Source organism: Cheilinus undulatus, linkage group 20, assembly GCF_018320785.1.
Source record: "Cheilinus undulatus linkage group 20, ASM1832078v1, whole genome shotgun sequence".
NCBI lineage: Eukaryota > Metazoa > Chordata > Actinopteri > Labriformes > Labridae > Cheilinus > Cheilinus undulatus.
The window spans coordinates 35,697,827-35,712,354 of NC_054884.1; the positions used below are offsets into that span (position 1 = coordinate 35,697,827).

Below are 14,528 nucleotides of genomic sequence, written 5' to 3' on the forward strand. Positions count from 1 at the left end.
TAATGTTGGGGTCCACTTGAGGCTGGCAGCAGGAACACCGGAGGTCCCATCTGGACACCTGTTGAAAATTTTTTTTTGTTGTTAGTGCTGTAAAAGGATTAAATTTTCAATCAGATTAATGACAGGCTTGCTGTGGATTAATTTAGATTAATCATGATTAAATATCATTAATTTTTAATCTATATTAATCGCCTTTCATTTTGCATAAGCAAACAGACTCAAGAAAGAAGGGAATATTCAATTACAAATTCAACTGGGCCAAATTTTTAAATTAAGAAATGTAGCTGGGCCAGACATGTTTGGCACAGAATAAGCAGCTGGTAATGTCAAATTTTGAAACAATACAGATCAATTTGATGAAAAATATCCACTTTTATTCATAGTCTCCCTTTTAAATTTGGCAGCATGACAAAAGCACATCAAAAAGTGCTTAAAAACACAGGTGCTAACGTGCTGTTTAGCATCTTCCATATCGAGTTGGTTGGTCACTACCAGATCAACGGCCCATTTGTGCATGTGCGGCGGTATGCTCAACGGTAGCCCTACTTGGACAAACTGCCCGAAATGCGTTGCCAGAGACATTTCAGGGATTTTGAGTCATTCTGCGCCGTAGATGGGTTAATTGCATAAAAATTTTTAATCACATTAATCATGATGATGGATTAATCCGCATTAACACGTCAATTGTGACAGCTCTATTTTCTATTCTAGAAATAAACTGCTTTACAGCCTGGTTCAAAAAAGGAAATGTGTCTCATTAGCTCTTCATGTGCTCTCACTGTATGGAGGATGAATTTTTTTGTACCATAATGGTTTCAATCATATTTAGGAAAAATCTCACTGCGGACTGATTGGTGCATCTCATTTGATTGACAGACTGCTCGACAGGCAGAGGCTATGTTTCTGTCAACCATAATGCTAGCTAGCTAGCTGACACGAAGTCGTGCTTAATGGGCGGGCCATCAGGTTGCTCCAAAGTTCAGTTGAGACGGTGATTTCAGCATGGAAGCCTCCGTGGACTGGCTTCAAGAGCTGTTTGAGTCCACCTATTGTAAGCAGACGGCTGACGTCACACAGGGGTTGTTCAATTCTTTGTACAGACTATGGCCCTAAACTTTGGACTAAAGTGTCTGTAACATCTGGAGTGCAACATCCATTCCTGAGAGGGGTGTGGTCAGGGGCGGAGTCAGACAGCTAATTACCATTTAAAGCCACAGACACAGAAACGGCTCATTCTGAGCAGGGCTGAAACAGAGGGGTTGTTAGAGATGCCAAATCAAATACTGGAGTGTTTTTTTTTTCAGCAACAAACTTCACAGGAATGTTTTGGGGACCTCTGAGACCAATATAAACTTGTCTTTAAGGGGTGAAATATGTCCCCTTTAAAGCTTGGTACAACTACAAGTACAATCCTACAATTTTAGACTTTTTAAAACTTAAATTATACAAAACAAATATGCATGATAAATGTATCATATTTTTCAATATGGGATCCTCACAATCCTTGTTAAAATGATAGAAATAACTTGATTTACAGAATAAAAGATCATCAGACAGTTGAGTGTTTTCTGCCCTCATGTGGCCAAATTAAAGAACTGAGTGTTTCAATAAAAACAGTAAAAGAGGCGTTAGTAATAAATCTATGACAAACTTTCACTTTCTTTACTTGTTATTAAAAATAATACAATCAGTAATTCATGTCTGTTTATTGTAATACAATAAAATCCATACCAGTACAGAATAGGAGTATAAGATACTGAACAGCATGACAAATTTTAAGTGGTAAACAATTTTCAACAAGTAAATAAAAATATATATCTTTCACTATGTGCTTCAAAGAAAACAGCTTCCTTAAAAATCAGGTTATTATCAAATAACTACAGTACTGAACTGATCTGAACCAGACCACTTGGTCAAAACACCCTCAAAGACTTGACAAAGACAGGCAGCAGAATAACTCTCCTCAAGTGAAACCATTAGAGAACTCACAAAACTTTATTGTTACAACAGTCTTGAATTTCAAGTAATTTAACTATTTTTTTAAATTTAAGACATTCATTAATGTAACAACTTGTTTTTATTTTCATTGTCATTAAAAGTGCAAATCTACCTCAAAGCACATGCACAGTTTCTGTTTCTCTCTAACTTGTCAGCACATAGCTGTGTACCAGCCAAAGGTAAACATACAGCTGTCAGTGTGCATGAGCAGTCAGCTGATTTAACTGGTGTGATTTCAGACAGAACATTTACTGTGTGGAAAAACATGTTAGATGGTAAATAAATAAAAGAAAAAAATCAACATGAAGGAAGTGTAAAAGCTTGTGCTGTATTGTTTTCGGTATACCTCTCATCCAAGTTTGCTGTCATGTTACTGAAATGAAGAACTGTAAAGGTTATTATTGTTATTAAACTGCAGAGAATGAGCTGTACATGAAGCTGCACAGAGATACACAGTGTAGCAAGTCACAAAAACGTTTCAATCTTCAGTATTGCAAAAGTACACTAAATCCCAGATCAGAACAAAGATTTACAACCAGACGAGCTGAAACTGACAACAACATCAGCTGGTCTGACTGGAGCTGTTCTGTCTGGTTGTGTCATGAAACTTTTGTCTGAACTGGGCTTCACGTGTTACTTTTCTCACTATGTAATGCAGGAATGTTTTTGATGGCACTAATCTGGTAACATAACAAGTAACATTAACAGTAACATGACCTAACACTAGTCATGCTGAAGTAGAGGAGTCAAAGTCTCTTTTCTAGCAGATCTCAGATATCAAAGGTACAGCTCCTCAGCAGTGTCAGTTCTTCTCTCATCAACCATCAAGTCAGCACCAATTCTGAGAAACCTACCACATGTTGAGGAAGTTTACGCATTACTGTCTGTATGGACGTTTAGGTGCCTGTCCAAATGATAGTTCCTGGTAAATGATCTTCCACAGGTACCACAGGTGTAAGGCTTCTCACCTGTGTGTTTTCATGTGGTGTGCCAAGCTATACTGAAGTCTAAAAGACTTGGTGCAAATTGTGCAGGTGTGTGGATTTTCACCTGTATAGATTTTGACGTGCCTATCCAAACGATTTCCTGTGTGAATGATTTCCCACAGGTATCACAGGTGTAAGGCTTTTCGCCTGTGTGTTTTCATGTGGCCTGATAAATTATATTTAAGTCGAAAAGATTTGTTGCAAATTGAGCAGGTATGTGGTTTTTCACCTGTATGGATAGTTAAATGCTTATCCAAATGATATTTCCTTTTAAATGATGTCCCACAGGTACCACAGGTGTATGGCTTTGTATCTGCGTGAGTACGAATGTGAGCATTCAAATGCCATTTCTGATAGAATCTTTTTCCACAGGTGCTGCAGGAGTATGGCTTCTCACCTGTGTGTGTTTTCATGTGGACTTTCAAATGACCTTTTTGTATGTAAGATCTGTTGCAAATTGTGCAGGTATGTGGTTTGTCACCTGTATGGATTTTTAAGTGATGGTCCAAAGTGAATGATGTTCCAGAGGTTACACTGGTGACAGGCTTTGGATCTTTGTGTCGTCTCATGTGGACTGTAAAATTAGGTTTTTGTATAAAAGATTTGTTGCAAATTGTGCAGGTATATGGTTTTTCACCTGTGTGGATTTTGACGTGCCTATCCAAAATAGATTTCATTGTAAATGATCTCCCACAGGTACCACAGGTGTAAGGCTTTATATCTGTGTGTGTTCTCATGTGGTATGTCAAAATACCTTTCAGTCTAAAAGATTTGTTGCAAATTGTGCAGGTATGTGGTTTTTCACCTGTATGGATAGTTAAGTGCTGATTCAAATGATCTTTCCGTGTGAATGATGTTCCACAGGTATCACAAGTGTAAGGCTTTGTACCTGTGTGAGTAAGAATGTGAGCATTCAAACGTAATTTCTGAAAGAATCTCTTTCCACAGGTTCTGCAGGTGTAAGGCTTCTCACCTGTGTGTGATCTCATGTGAGCTTTCAAATAAAGTTTACTTCCAAAAGATTTGTTGCAAATTGTGCAGGTATGTGGTTTTTCAGTCGTATGGATAGTTAAGTGTGTTTTCAAATTATGTTTCAGTGTGAATGATCTTCCACAGGTACCACAGGTGTACGCCTTTCTACCTGTGTGAGTAAGAATGTGATTATTCAAATGGGCTTTCTGACAGAATCTTTTTCCACAGGTGCTGCAGGAGAAAGGCTTGTCACCTGTGTGTGATCTCATGTGTTGTTGAAACATACAGTTCTGTTTAAACTGTTTTCCACATACTTCACATGAATGCAGCCTCTCACTGGTGTGTTTTCTGTCTCTCTCTTGTCCTGGTTCTGATTTTCCAGCTATCTCTGAGTCTTTCTGCTTATTCTCTTTGGGATCTTGATTCTCAGCAACATGAGAGTTGTAAGAAAGGAGCTGGAGTTCATGTTGTCCATCTGCTTCTCTGTGCTCACTTTCCTCCTGAGTAGGAGTCAGCATCAACGTGTCAGTCTCCTCCTGTTTGAGCTGCTCTCTCTCCTGCTCCTCTTTAATCTGTGGAGGCTCTGGCTCCACCTGGTCCTGACTGGACTTCCTCTCCTGGTGGCAGAGCTGCTGCTCAGCCACAACCTCCTCCTCCTTACACACATGTTGCTGTGGGACATCTGGAGATACAAAAACAAAACAAAGTCAGGGGGAGAAAACATGTCATTCGTGCCAGTATACAACTGTTTGTTCAGCCAAAATGTTTTCTATCTTTTCAATACCACATGATACAAATGACACATTCTTTGTTGTATTAAAGACTGATGATGAAAGTAGGAAAAGTTTACACGTGAGTACACACGTTGCTGTTTGTTCTATCCAGAAGCACTGCAATCTTATATTAGGTTACAATTTTGGTATGAGAACCTGGGTTTTTATTTGTTTATTTTGACCAGCTGTGGCTTCCATGGATTGAGCTACGCAAGGTACGTTGGGATAAGGAGGAGAATGCCTTCTGGTTTCATGCTGGCTGGTGTATCACCACGCTGTTAACCCCTATAGAAAAGACTAGAAAAGCACTCTGAGAGCGCAGACCTCTGCCATTAGCCCTATCTCCCAATAGTAAAGAATCCTTTAAAAAATTCCTGGATCCAGACGGTGATCCGGATCACTCCCGAAATCTAATCAGTTCTTCCTTATGCCATTTCTGACATTTCCTGAAAATGTCATCAAAATCCATCCAGAACTTAAGTTATGCTACTAACAAACAAACTAACAAACCCTGCCGATCACATAACCTCCTTAGCGGATGTAATTAGGGGTCAATGACATAACGTGTCCATTTTGGTTTCTGAAGCATATATTTTTTAAATTTATTTATTTTTTGAAGATTTGTTTTTGGGCCTTTTCGTGCCTTTATTTGGATAGAGGAGGACAGTGGATAGACTCAGAAACATGGGGCGAGACTGGGGGAGAGACATGCCTCAGGCCTCAGGCCAGATTCCAACCCGGGCTGCCCGCGTACATGGTGCGCGCCTTAACCACTCCACTACCGCCCCCGAAGCATATTTTTAATATTGAAACATATAATTTCAAACTAAAGGTACATTATGTGATTTAATTTCCCCCTCTTTTTTGAATACTACTAGAATATACCATGAGTAATAGAAATTTGAGGATCTATGGCGCTCAGAACTGTCAAAATGTAATTCGGGGTAACTGTCTGCACCTAAAATCAAGCTGCAAAAATGCTCCAAAAACATTTAAAATCTCCAATAAAACTTTTAATTTATCCATTAGGCATAATTCTGTGGTTGTGTACAGGTATGTATGTATAAACATAGTGTGATAATACTGCACTTCGTTTCATTTTTATATGTGAAACAGTTTTGTCCCAACTTTGGGATTTGTAGCCAATGTCATTCGGGATAACAGACACTGAGGAGCATTTTATATCATATGGAATTCTCGTAGTCATGTGACTTGAAGTTGCCCCAAAAAGGAGTTTCTTAAGACTCTTATGACTGTGAAAAAGGGTCAGTAAAGCTCTCTTAAAATATTGATAATTTGACCTTTTCGGTGACTGTACAATGTGTCACAAAAACCTGTGTCATATCGAACAACACTAAAAACACATAAATGCTGTTGCTTTATTTCAAATTGGCATATTAAATGTGAAAGATGACAGTAAAACGTTGAAGATCAAGGTCGTAGTTTTTATAGGTGGCTAATAGGGGCAGTGTTTCCCATACATTCATTTATTTGCGGCGGACTGCCACAAATAAATTTGGCCCGCCACAAATAAATTCCGGCGCAACATGTTCACCCTCGCTCTGTGAATGTAGCATGTCGTTAAAAGGACTATATCACGAATTTTCAAGTATAAATTATGTGGAAGTTTGAGCCGCCAGCGTGCATTTCTCGCTGGTGTCGCTTCTCCCATTGTCCCTGAATGCATCTCTCACAGCAGAGAGCTCACTCTCTCTCCTGCGCCCATCCAGAAAACTCCTCTGCACATACGCATCAGCGGCGAGAAGCAAGGGAGAGGAAGGTAAACACAGCAGCACGGCTAGTTAGCGGGGAGCTAGCTGACTCTTGAGACAGCAAGAAACAGCGCTGGATCTGCAGCATCGAGCAGTCATTCAATTTTGAAAAGGAAGAGGTCTAACTCACGCGGTATTCGTTAAAATACGCCGCAAGATGACTCAGAGATAACGGTGGCAGTAACACAACACGTTACTAAAGACAGCCCAGTGTTGTTGGAAAGCCAGGATTTAAAAATCTCATAAAGACACTTAATCCAGAATACGAGATTTGCCTGGGTGCGAACATTTTGCTGAAAACTCTCTGCCAGAGTTGTACATGTCAGAGAGAAGACGGTCCAGCAGCGGAAAAATGTGATCCACATCTCCACAACAATGGAGACTTATCTCAGCCTTACAGTTCAAAACAATGACAACGAGGGGTTAAAATGTTCCTGCCTCCAGTCAAGCTTTTCCCCCCATGATCACACAGGACAGTTTCTTGAATAAGGTCTAAAGACGCTCTCATCTCATGAACTTGTCAGAAACTGGTCCAGCGTTTATCAGCACAGACAGCAGACTAATGTAATCACAGCTGTGAGCTTGAATAGTGGACTAGACTGCAGGGTTTTGGTCTTCATGCATAACTGGTGAGTTTTGTGTAGGTTTGCTTCACCCTTAATGAGGAAAATAATCATTTTATAGTCAGCAATAGTAAACATAACATAGAAAACATTTCAGGACTTTCCATACACTGTAAAAGACCAAGTATTTCACAATTTATGTATTTTTGATTTATTAGTAAAAGACTGAATTAAGTCCTTTTCAAAATAAAACTGTTAAATTTGACTTTATATTGATTTTTACTTTCTGCATACAATTTTATTAAAAATCCAATAGAATGGGCTCTATGCATGAACCGCTTCCGCATTTGGCATTAGACTGCTCCCACACTTCCAGTCGGGAGAAGAGAAAGGTGTATGATGGCAAATTCGTTGCGGTTTACTCCCTGTTTGCATGAGTTACCTGAGCTGACTGTCAATGATGAGTCAAATTTAGATGAAGATGTACATTGCAGCATGCAGCAACGATGTCCAGAAGTGCTTTTAACTTGTTTTTGAAACATCATTTTAGCATGTGTGGATGCCAAGCGATGATGATAGAGTAAACACAAACAACAATCTAAACAAATAAACAAAAAAAAAAACAACGAAACGGACAAATTGAGGCAGTATAGGAGGGTTTAGAGTCCGTTTTGGCTTAGCACGTATCGTTGGGCGGAAGTTGTGAAACGGTCTTATTTCCCACCGGAAATATGCCACCCCCTGCCGTGCATAGAGCCCATAGTCTATTTTTTTTCACCAAACTCGTGCCATTTGGGGCTGAATTAAATACAGCTGATGAGAGGCCATTTCAAAATATCGCAATATATATCGTGTATCAGGATATAGCAAAAATATACCCCCCCCCTCCCACACACACACACACACAAATGGATTCCGGTCCTGTGGGCTCAGGAAAATACTCAAGAATATGAAGATATATGCATACATACATACATGCATACATACATACATACATACATACATACACACATACATACATATGCATATACACATACATCCCCCCTTTTTCTTTAATCTGTATGGGTGAGGGTGAACAAAGGGTGAGGGAACAAGGGTTTAAATCATAAAATGGGAAAATGTGTCAATGTAAATATATATGGGACAAAGAAATGTGATTCTCTGTATCAATTTCTACTTGTTGACACAATAAAGTATAAAAAAAAAAGAATATGCAAAACTGTTTAATATAAAATTATATAAAATCGTTCACCCGTGGATGGCAGTAATACGCCAAGATGCGTCTAAACTGCCGGAAATTGTAAAAGAAGAAGACTTACAGTCACCATCAGAGACTCCCCCTCTTGCATATGGCGGTGGCGTGAAAGCCAGCAGTCCAGGGGGCACATACATACTTACAGACAATGCAATATTGTCTATTTTGATTCCAGCTATTTTACGTCATTTAACGTAATGCCTTTCTACACGTGCACCACAAAAAGTTGTGGAGGTTGGCTTGACTACAGTTTTGAGAAACTGGCGGTTGGTTTCGTTCGCTTTCAACAGAATATATAAGCTAACCTCAGCCCATTACGACTCAATCTAGAAATATCGGTTATTAATTCTTTATTTAACACATGAGCCCAACAGTTTGTCTTCTATGCATCTCTGGGCATAAACAGAAAGCCAAATTCGTATTTCCTCACCTATTCTGTGTAAGTGGATGTGAGGTTTCCAGACGATATCCAGCATTCTGCGCTGACGGTTGATCTCTGCCTCGTACTCGACGACAGCTGTTGAAAAAACGTCCCATATTTCCTCAGCTGCAGCAGTTAGCCGCTGGTTGACGAAACCTCTAAACCTCTCCGCTGAAGACATTCTTGTTCTTCTTCAGCTGTAAAGTTCTTCAGTGTTTACTCCGTTTCTTTTTCTTCTGGCAGCCTAGACGCAACAGCGGAAGCTGCAGTTTCAGCACCGCAGGTTTAGGACCCTGGATTCTCGTCACAGCGCCATCCACCGTAGGAGGCTGCAGTTTGAGGAGAGAAGTCGGACAACAAACAAGTGTGAGGACTGAGAAAGTTTTATTTGTTTGTCATTTAAAATCAAGCCTTTTGCCTGAACTTAACTGGAAAATAAACATCGGCTTGACAAAGTCTGTAATAAGTTTGCATCACTTTATCTTAGTACAATGTTAAAACGTTTATGAGTTTTTTGCACCTATGTTAGCATGTTTAATGGAACTTATTCAGGTTTACAGGTGGTTTTGGTCAGTTATAAGTAACCCTAGCATACTGACAGTGAATTGCAAAAACAGGGCGTTTTCACAAGATGTCCTAGTGTCAGATACAGGTTAAGTTTGCCTGTTGTTACCTTCTTTCTTTGAGTTCTAATTGTAAATTAAACGCAATGATTTTTTTACATTTGTATTGTAAAACCATGGCGTGATTTAGCAAGCCCAACTATTTCTTTCTACAGTCTATGGTTGTTACCATCTTTTTTTTAAAACGTCTTTATTTACAATTTATCAAATACATTACAGTTTTGAAACAGGGCTTAAGGTTTGTTACAAACAGATAACGAAATACAATGCAATTAGAACAGACAAATATAGACAGCGCAGTCACAATTTGAACCAAGTAAAATAAATTATAAATCCAGTTCATCACAAAAACTTTGGTTTTAAGAGCTTTGGCATTTGTGCAATAATCAAGTGTTTTTAGGTAGGACTTTACACAGGAGATGAAGATATTAAAATTGGGTTTCTGTTTTGAAAATTTGCTAGTATGAATATGGAAGTTTGCCAGTATAATAAACAGGTTAATGACATATTTGTTATGTGAACATGTCACTTCATTTAGTAAACCAAACAGTACAAATTCATCTTTAAACTTAAGTTGCAAATCTAATTTTCGATTCAAATAGATTCAGATCATTCCAGAAGGTCTGACTATAAACACAGTGGGGAATAGTTTTATCTGTATTGTGACAAAATGAACAGAAAGGGGTAATGTCTAGCCTGTACTTTACAAAAATTGCATTAACTGGATAGCATCTATGTAAAATTTTCACTGCTACTTCTCGTTATTTAAGACAAAAAATTTCCCGGGCAGTCACCACGTCTTTTTCCAGTCAATATCAGAATACAAGTTGTTCCAGACAAACACAGTTGCAGGTTTACTACAAGTATTTCTCAGAATAATTTCTCTTATACATTTGTTGTTGGTTTTTGAACTTAAGAAAGGATCTGCATGACCTATGTATAACTCGGTTGTAATATTCTGATGTCCACAATCTCTGGTAGCGGATGAAATAAGAATTTTTATACCAGATGGAAAAGCGTCAAAAATAGCTGCATATTCCTTAGGTTTTACAGGGAAATTGAATCCTGTTAAAAATTCACCATAAGTAAGTAATTGCCTCTCCTTGTTAAATAATTGATGAACAAGAAGTATATCATTATCCACCCAATTCTTAATAATGATTTACGTTTAAAGCAAATAGCTTTGTTATTCCATATGTAACATTTATGTGGGGAAAATTTATGATTGTATACCAATGACCGACATAAAAGTAGCTGTTTATGAAAAATGGAGACTTTAGTGCACTGATCACCAACTGGCGGCCGGGGGGCCAAATCAGGCCCCCCAAAGCTTCCTGTCTGGACCCCAGAAGATAATTAAATTCAGAAAAACAGGACAAGAAAATGTCGTGGTTTTAAGAGTATCTTTTGGCTTTAAATGTCTGCAGCTGTGAAATCCACCCCAAAAATGATTGAAACTGGCAAAAATGGCAGGTTAAAGTGGTGAAAAGGGGTTAAAGAGTGGCAAAAATTAGCGATAAGCATCCAAATGGGTTGTGGAGTGACACAAAGGGACAAAAACTTGCAGGAAAAGTGCTGAAAAGAGGTTAAAATGTGGCAAACCATTCATATAAAATGAATAAATGGGCAAAAAGTATAGCAAAAATGAGTTAAAAAGTGGCAAAAATATGGAAAAAGCAGTGGCACAAAAGGGATAAGACAGGCAAGAAAAGTATCAAAAATGGGTAAAAAGTGACAAAATGGTGCAAAAATAGCCAATGGCAAAGTAGTAAAAAAGCAGGAAAGTGGGTGATAAAATAGCAAAATATAGTAAAAATGGGTTAAAGGTGGCAAAATGTTGCAGAAATTGCAGAATGAAGCAGTGAAGTAGTGGACAGTGTGAAACATAAGTTATATTGGTACTAAATCACAATCGTTGAGGGCCCAGTCTATGGGATTTTCAGGAGCCCAGCCAATTCTGTGGGTCTAAAGCATTATAGGTCAGGATTGATCTCACTGGTAATGTCTAAAAATGTCCTGTGTTTTGAAAGAAAATACTAATAAAATAATATGTTAATCACAACAAAACATTGATTTAATTTTTCTTTATTTGGAAGTCTGGCCCCCAGAGACTCTGTCAAGACTAAATCTGGCCCTTGTGCAAATGTACTTGATGACCCCTGGTTCAGGTTGAGTTTTAAACCAGATGCTGCTGAGAATTTATCTAGAAGTTTAATTGCGATGTCAACCTGTGTTCAATCATGTAAAGATAAAGTGGTATCATCTGCAAGTTGGCTTAATGAGATTTTCCTTCCTGCAATAGAAATGCCTTTTAGGCTACTTTTTTTAATGAAGTTTGCTAAAATTTGCATCAGGAGTAAAAATAAGCATGGGGAGACAGGGCAACCCTGACGGATGCCCCTTTCCATTTCAGATCTTTTAGTTGCTCCATGGGGTAATTTGATTGAGCTGTTTCCAAAAGCATATAATGTACGTATAGATTTTTGAAATTGTTCTCTAAAACCAAAGGCCTTAAGAGCCTTAAATATAGGGTTGTCCTGATCAGCATTTTTGGCCTCCGATCCTGATCCGATTTTTTAATATTGAATATGAATATCTGCCAATACCTTGTCCCGATCTGATTCTCATAATTACCTAGATTACAGTTTTAATTGTTACTACTAGATATCTCTAACGTATTCCATTTAACTCAATACAGCCAATATTGTTGTAAAAAACATAAAATCACATTTCTCCTCAGAATGGTGTAATAGCTGTTTCACTTTAATTATCTGTAAAAAAATAAATCCACTTAAAGTTGTCAGCTGAATGACCTGAGTGAATTCAGATAACCTCAGATTCAGTTAGAGGTGGTGTAACAGAGTCAATAGTCACAATAACATGAATTCAATACATGAATTTTAAATATTATAATTCCACTTTGAAGTTAACTTGACTCTATTAGTCACAACAAAAAACTGAACTCAAAAATGAATTAAAAACATCCCAACTCCACTTTAAAGTGGTGTAAACAGTTTAACTTGAATTAGTTCAAACAGAACTGTCAATATAGCCTGAAAGCTGGTCAAGTGCAGAACGCAGAACTTATCCTCCATCCTAAAACTGAGTGCAAACATCAGAACAGTCAGTGCTTATCTTTTTCTTCATAAATGTAATTAGTGTATCTCCTTATTGTTCGCAAACGCTCTCCCTCTGACAAAGTAGGCGATTTTCTTCTCCTGGCGGGCTTGCTGGATCAGTGGCCACAGCCTGTGGAGTCAGATCCTCCCTAAAGCCCAGTTTTCTTTGCTTTAGGTAATCAGAGTGCTTGGATAGTTTCCAGATTAGATCTCGAAAGTGTCTCACTGAGAACTGTAGAATGACTTCACGAGAATAAGCTTTGGCAGGTAGTTTCTTACCAAGTCGGTGGACTGGGTCTATCATTTCCCCAAACATGTTCTCGTAGTCGGGCGCTATGATTTTGCATATGTCGATTACCTTTTTTCTCACATCCTCCCCCTTGTCCTTGGGGAGACCGCGGGTTGCTGGTTCCATCGTTGTTTGTAGCGCGCCAATTCCAGCACTTTGTTTTCCAGGGCCTGATCTTTTCTTCAGCTTTGCTAACTCTTTCAACTGCAACTTTTATTGTCCCTTTTATGTCTTGAATATCGGCAGAGAGAAAACTGATCGAAGATTTGAGCTCCTCAATGGACTTTCTGATTGACAAGCCCTGCTCCTCGATAGCTAGCTTAAGCACAGCTACAACGTTGTCTGCCGTTTCTTGTTCCAGTTTAGCTTTTTTAGTTGATGGCGATTTTGTAGGGGTTACAGGTGGAGTGGCTATACTTTTGCGTTTAGCTGCTGAGCTTTGTGGCATTACCGTCTTTGTTTCGCTGATGTTTTGTCTTGAAAAGTCCGGAGGAAAGTTGTGCAAAGCAACTACTCCTCTGACACCATCTTGGCCCCCCCATTGTTACCGTCTTTCTTTGTGGTCTAATTGTAAATTCGACACAATGATTTATTAATATTTGTATTGTTAAACCATGGTGTGATTTAGCAAGCCTAACTATATCCCAGTTTAATTGCTGAATCAATATTCTAGTCAACCTCCCAGGATAAAAAAAGCCCTCTCTACTTTTTATTACAAATGTCAAATAAATCCAGCTGCATTGTGATTTTTCTGCTTGTAATGTACATTTTTCATCATGATATGCTTTTTCAAATATCCCTCTTTTTCCAATACTATATTTATCATTTGTGTCTAAGTTTTTTTAAATTTTGGCCCCTTATTAACCATTTTTGTGCCATGCACTTTAATCTTACGTATTTTGTAGTTTACTTTGCTTTTCTGCATTTTCAGCTATGTTTCTACGTGCGTTTCATTAGTCAGTATTCTCAGTGTATTTTAAGGAAATACAGTTTTCTAGTTTGTCTGTGAAATTACCTGAACTTTTTGGACTAATTATGTGATCTCTTTCTTTGAAAGATGCATTTAACTATCCAGGAAGGGAGAGCATTGCCTGGCGTTACAAGATGCTCTACCTGCTGCCATCAATTTCATTGTCCTTTCTGTTGCTCAACTTTTTTTCCAACCAACAAAGCTGAACAAAGTGAGGGCACATTTGGAGAGCCATTTTAACAGAGCTGTTCTCCGTGAAGGTACATTATGTGAACACTGTCACAGGAAATGCAAATGAAGTTACAAAGTGTTTATACATCAATATTAAAGGTGCATGAAATTGTTATTTGTCAGTGAATACTTCTATGAGCTTGCCTGATCATAGCCCATACCAAAAGCTAATTCTGACTCTTCAATTGGTCATTTATTTGGTCATCAAAAACTTCACAAACATAATCTAATTTTTATAAAATTCTGCCTCAACACTGGAATTCAGCCCTTTGACATCATGTTTAAGTTCAGAAATAATTTGAGCAGATACTTATCAGCACCAAAATTTATCATGCACCTCTATTAAAAAGGAGCCTGAGACACAGTTTTGAATAATAAACTATAATAATCTTTTATGTTTCTGTCTCTGTCTGTCTCCCTCTGTCTCTCTCAGGAGTCATTGAGGTGTGAGCCTGGAGATTGAACCAGTTACTAGTGGGCAAAATAAAAATGCATTTCATCCACCCCCAGAGTCATCCTTGTGTCTTGCCTCTTTTTAACCCTTAAAATACCTGGT

General features: G+C 38.3%; 1 protein-coding gene across 1 annotated transcript; it reads right to left on the minus strand.

The window, feature by feature from the left end:
• Positions 1–1,742: 1,742 nt before the first annotated feature.
• Positions 1,743–9,079, minus strand: LOC121527909 (gastrula zinc finger protein XlCGF57.1-like). The gene is made up of 2 exons (XM_041814946.1): positions 8,750–9,079; positions 1,743–4,638 (listed from the first exon to the last, which is right to left on the minus strand). The coding sequence occupies exons 1-2, from the start codon at positions 8,919–8,921 to the stop codon at positions 3,110–3,112; spliced, it is 1,701 nt and encodes a 566-aa protein (XP_041670880.1). The 5' UTR covers positions 8,922–9,079; the 3' UTR covers positions 1,743–3,109.
• Between the last annotated feature and the right edge of the window lie 5,449 nt (positions 9,080–14,528).